Below are 5,883 nucleotides of genomic sequence, written 5' to 3'. Positions count from 1 at the left end.
AGAAAGTTTTGTAATGCAAATGTATACATTACGAAAGGAAAACAAGTATGTAGCAAGGTTGAGCAGGGAGTTGCTAAGACCTACTTACAATGCCTATTCATAGGCTTAACATGATGAGTCATGTCATTTCAATTGGATTGAGATGAACAACTACATACAAGATCAAATTAGATTATAGAATATGTAATAATAATCAGGCATTGACTATTCATATGTGATAATCGCATTTGTCGTTCGAGTTTTACCTTAAAACTCTTTTATTATACTTTGTTACATCCAAACGGGTTGTATGACGATATTGAACCCCGTTAAAGTGAACCCGGATTAACATAGTATTCGCCCATAGTCACTTGTATGAGGTGATGTCTCGAAGTGACTAGAGTGTGATGCGACTAATGGCAAGTTCAGTGCCATACAGTCATGTGAGATGATTAGTCGATCACATAGGCAGACTGTTAGGAACACTTTGTCGGGCAGTGACCGCTTATAGAGTTCTGGCAAATTTATATAGCCTGGTCGTGGCGAGAGCTACTATAGTATTCTAATGAGTTGATTCTTTTGACTAAAGACTGTTCGCCTAAGATGGCACAGTTTCAGATTAGCTTTGATTTATGTTACTACGACCTTCGTAAATGGGGTCAAATGGGCATATTTTGGGTTATGATGGTTGTGGCTAGTCGAAGGGAATAGTGCGATAGGCATTGTCCACCCCATTGTCAGGGTTAAAACAATATCTCAGGGCCACTCGAGGAGTAATGAACTGGAAATGCGTGGCCACGCTCGGAAGGTATCTATGGTAAATAATTCCGGTCAATCAGTTATTCTCCAGATCGAGGAAACCACTCTCGATATGATCACTTGCAAGTACGACCTGAAAGACACCTTGCATTGAGTGGGAGATAGTAATAGGACAAGAGAATTGGTGACGCACACTTGTCGAGGACAAGTGGGAGATTGTTGGAATATGTGTCCTCCGACAATAATGCGATCACAATTATCGATCATATTGATCACATATTTAAATCTCATAACAAGAATACGAAAGGGATGATACATTACATATATAGTCAACTGGTCCACACATATCGGTAATGATTGGCTGGCTAGAGTTTGACATTATTGTCGTGCGACGGTGGTGATCAGTTAATCCCTTGAGGTCATACCTAAAGGACGATTCCCTTAATTGAAAAAGGTTAATTAATTGTATGTCGATACAGATTAATTAATTCCTTAAAATTGAACAAATTATTATCATAAGAGAGAAAATGACATCTTATTATAATGTGATTAAATAAGATTTTATTTAGTAATTTAAGAAGTTATATTACTAAAATTAATCGGTGTTTGCGAAACACGCGAGATGAGAATGATAAGTTAGTTATAATTACAAGATGTTGTGAATTATACTAACTAGTATTTGAATGACCATTTTATGTGAAAGTAATTTTGAATTACTAGTCAATTTGTTAAATGTGATTTATTTAATTTGTAAATGATATTTAATTTGTTAAATATGCATTTTAAATTAAAACATGACATAAGGACATGTCACATGTCACATGACATACAATTGTAGAATTGACAAAAATAAAATGGACTCCATATTACACATGATAACCGAAAAATTGGTGGGCAATTTTAGAAGTTTTGTCGTATTCATTTGTCTATGACATTTGATAGTGACTTGACTATGACAAAAGCTTACACTAATTAGTCTTGTGAAGACAAAAAGGAAAAAGAAAAAGGTCCTAAAACTACCCACACCCACCGGTTTTACAAGAGACAATTGAGAGATTTTTCTCAATTATTCATTCTCTCGTGTTTTTATGAAAAAACACAACACTCTCTCTCTTGTTCTTCATAAAAATTATTTTTATGAATCAAATTTGTACAAATCAATCACTAATAATACTAGTAGTAGTATATGAGTATTAGTAATCGATTTTAAGGTAAACCACATTACATATTATTTGTATCTAGTACATATTATTTTGTGGGATTTTGGGATAGTCTTGGGTGCTACTTATTGAAGGCTTCTATTTGAAGTCATGGATGATCATCATAATGTATTTTCTAGCTCAAGAACAAATGAAGGTAGGAGACCTTCATTTGTGCCCATTTGGCCGAAATATTCATATGGTATGAAACCATTTTTCCTTACTCTTATTCTAGTTTTGCATGCATAAGATCTTTAAGTTTTTAAGACTAAAACTTTAAACCAAAATATGTGATATTTAAAATATGATTTCCATCACTACCCGTGTCTAGTCCAAACCTTGTGTCAGTCATTAGAACATGCATATTTGCGAGTCTGTTCGTCAATAAGCCTTTGTCTCAGGTCAAGTCAATCATGGTCAACGTTCAAACAACAAGCTCGAGTCACATTCAAATCACATTCAAGTTGCATTCATGTCACATTCGAGTCACATTAGAGTTGCATTCATGTCACATTCGAGTCGCATTAAAAATGCAAGTATCCAGTTCAAATTCTATTTTTGACAAAAGTTCAAAATTAGTGCAAAGAAATTATTTTGAAAGAAGTTCAAGAGTTGGGATTGAAGATCAATTTTCTATTTGAAAATTCGGATTGAAGGTCCATTTTCATTTGAAACACCAGAATTGAAGATCCATTTCTATTTGAAAAATCGGATCGAAGGCCCAATTATATTTCAAAGTTGGGATCGAAGATCTAGTTCTATTTAAAAAACTGGGATCAAAGGTCTTATACACTCAAAAAAACCCGGATCAAATATCCATTTCAATTTGAAACGTCAGGATGGAAAAATACCATCTATTTGAAAAATCGCGATTGAAGATCCATGTCTATTTGAAAATTGTGAAAGTTCCGGATCGATGATCCATTTAAGATTTTTGGATCGACCATCCATTTGAAAATCCCTGATCGATGATCCATTTTTTATTTTTGAACAAGTGAGATCGACGATCCAGTTACAGGGTCGACGACCCATTTTATTTCAAATGTTGTAAGTCTCGGGTCGACGACCCATTTTATTTTAAATGTCTTAAAGTTTTGGGTGGACAACCCATTATAATTCAAATGTCTGGGCCGACGTTCCATTTTTTTCAAATGGTTTACGTCTCAAATCGACGATCCATTATGTTCAAATGTCTGGGTCGAAGACCTATTTTGTTTCAAATGTTCTAAGTCTTGGATCGATGATCCATTATGTTAATGTTTGGGTTGACAACCCATTTTGTTTCCAAAGATTAAGAGTTTTGGGTCGACGAGCCAATTTATTTAAAATGTTCTGATTTCGTGCCTCAAGTTTCGAATGTGTGTGGGTTTTGTCAATATTTTGTGTGCCGGAATGTCCAGTTTACATTTCCACCCCCGGCGAGTCAATAATTGAATTAAAACCCGTACACATTTACGATATTTTTTTTTTGTTTGAAGGTAGCGGGCTACGCCCACGTTATTTACGGGTCAAACAGAATGTCTGAGTTGCATTCCATGCACACCCACCAAGATTCGATTTCAAAATGCCGAATATTTCAAAATGTTGTTGAGAACTTCATAATTTCAAAATTTGAAAAACTTTTTATCCCAAATGATTCGTTTCGAATTTAAAATTCGGGTCAATGTCCCAATTAATCAAAATTTTCAACATGTTCAAGTTTCGGATCGATGGCCCAGTCTTTCAAATGATCCAATTTTCAAGATCGATGATCTAAATGTGCTTATGTGATAATTATTGCTCGTACATTTTTGTGTTTCAAATGTAGCAGGATATGCTTCAACTGGGGGCTCTAATGTCTTCGACTTTAGACCCATTGCAAACTGGGGGCTCTGAAGCCGAGTTTGCGGGCTCTGAAGCCGTTGGCTTCAGAAACCAGTATGAAGATGAAATGGATGACATCCACCAAGAATTCAATTTAATACAAGGGTATGAAATGGAAGAATTCTGCAGCTGAAAGCAAAGGATGAAAATGGCAACAATCTCCTCGGAAAGTCGCGCCCCATTTGGGCGCCTGCCAGCATATGATAAACTTTTTTTTTTTGGTGAAATGTGAATTCTCATTAATTAAAAGATAGTACACCATACAAAGCCTTTCCATACATTATACCACCAATAAAAATAGCTCAACTCAAGCAAGATCTAAGTTATCAATCCAAGAACTACTATGCCTGGTACTCTCCTTAACTTGCAAGAATCTCCCCTTCAAAGAAGCCTTAATCCATCTCAGAACAGGAGCAAGATGCTGCACGAGTCCCTCATGGCGTGCTGTGTTCCTGTTCTGCCAAATGTTGTATATCAAAGTAGCCAGTGCAGCCATAGTTACTTTTTTCCTTAGTAAAGAGCGACATCTCCAAGATAAAATCCACATTGTCAAGTCCCCATTCCAGTCTATAGCTAACCATTGTTTCAGCAAAAGAAAGCATCTTTGACTGTAGCTACAGTTAAAGAATAAATGAGAATGAGTTTCCTGAGCAGTGCCACACAGGTCACATAGGTAAGAACTGATAACTCCATATCTCACCAAGCGTTCCTTAGTCATAAACCTGTTAAGAACATAGAGCCAGCAGATGAAGTTCACCTTAGGCAAGCATAGCCTGTTCCAAACCAGTGACATCCAGTTCACAGTTACATGTTCCCTAATCAACCAAATATACACACCATGAGTGGAGTAATCACCATTCAACCAGCCATTGAGACTGAAACCAGAGCAAAGAGCATCTCTTGCTTTGCAGATCTGGCGCCAGGTCCAGCTGGAATTAATAGAGGGGTGATAAGACCACCAGTCAGATTGTTTCATATAAATGTGGTGAACCCATTTCACCCAGAGATTGTCCTTCTTTTGGGCTATCCACCATGAGAACTTTCCTATCACAGCAAGATTCCATAAATGGCAATGCAAAATGCCCAATCCTCCTCTATCTTTAGGTAAACAGCAGGTATCCCAGGCCACAGCTGGAATTCTGTGAAAATCATCAGTCCTAGACCACAGATAATTCCTACACACTGCATCCACCCTGCTGATTATCCCTTTGGGCAACAGAAAAATCCTTGCCCAATAACTACACACTGCATCCACCCTGCTGATAAACTTTGGGCAAGCGTCAAGTGATGAATTTTGAACAAGTGCCAGCAGATGATAAACTTTGGGCAAGTGTCAGCAGATGATGAATTTCGGATAAATTCTAGTAGATGATCAACTTTGGACAGGTGTCAGCACTTGTCGAACTACGATCCAGGTTTGATTCCATCACAACGGATACGTAGGCACCTAAGGATAAGGCTCAACCCACCATTCATGCAAATGATGAAATGATGAGGTTTGAAATGATAAGGTTCAAAACGTTGAGGTTCATAAAAACGATGACGGAATGATGATTTTTTTTTTTTGGTTCCCATACCTACCCCACCAGGTTCCCAAACCTACTTATATCCGGGTTCACACACCGCTATGAAGTTCTGGACTCCCATGTCTGGGCTCCCACACCACTATGAAACTTTAGACTCTCATGTCCGGGTTCCCATGCCATTTATGAAGTTTCAGACTCCCATGTCCAGGTTCCCATACCATTATGAAGTTTAAGGCTCCCATGCCATTGTAAATTTTGGACTCTGTTGGACCATATAATTATATGTTATGTTTTGATAAAGACAAGTACTCGTAATCGTATGTTTAGTCTTTATTAGATTTAATAAGGATTACAATATAAGCACGCGATGTTATAGCATTCATGGCTATAACATTGAAGATTTGTGAAGCATCGTTAAGGTAATGTTATAGCTGCTTGTGCTATAACATTGAAGATTTTCAAAAGCATTGTTGACTACAATGATTACTCAAGCAAAAGGCATGATCAAGTCTTTAAGAAGCTTAAAATGAAGAACTTATGATCAAGATGAAGAGATA

General features: G+C 37.0%; 1 protein-coding gene across 1 annotated transcript; it reads right to left on the bottom strand.

The window, feature by feature from the left end:
- Positions 1 to 4,107: 4,107 nt before the first annotated feature.
- LOC141600904 (uncharacterized) lies at positions 4,108 to 5,447 on the bottom strand. The gene is made up of 2 exons (XM_074421162.1): positions 5,404 to 5,447; positions 4,108 to 5,056 (listed from the first exon to the last, which is right to left on the bottom strand). The coding sequence occupies exons 1-2, from the start codon at positions 5,445 to 5,447 to the stop codon at positions 4,108 to 4,110; spliced, it is 993 nt and encodes a 330-aa protein (XP_074277263.1).
- Between the last annotated feature and the right edge of the window lie 436 nt (positions 5,448 to 5,883).

The sequence above is a fragment of the Silene latifolia genome, chromosome 9 (assembly GCF_048544455.1).
Source record: "Silene latifolia isolate original U9 population chromosome 9, ASM4854445v1, whole genome shotgun sequence".
Classification (NCBI taxonomy): Eukaryota; Viridiplantae; Streptophyta; class Magnoliopsida; order Caryophyllales; family Caryophyllaceae; genus Silene; species Silene latifolia.
This window is presented reverse-complemented; position numbering and strand designations above follow the sequence as displayed.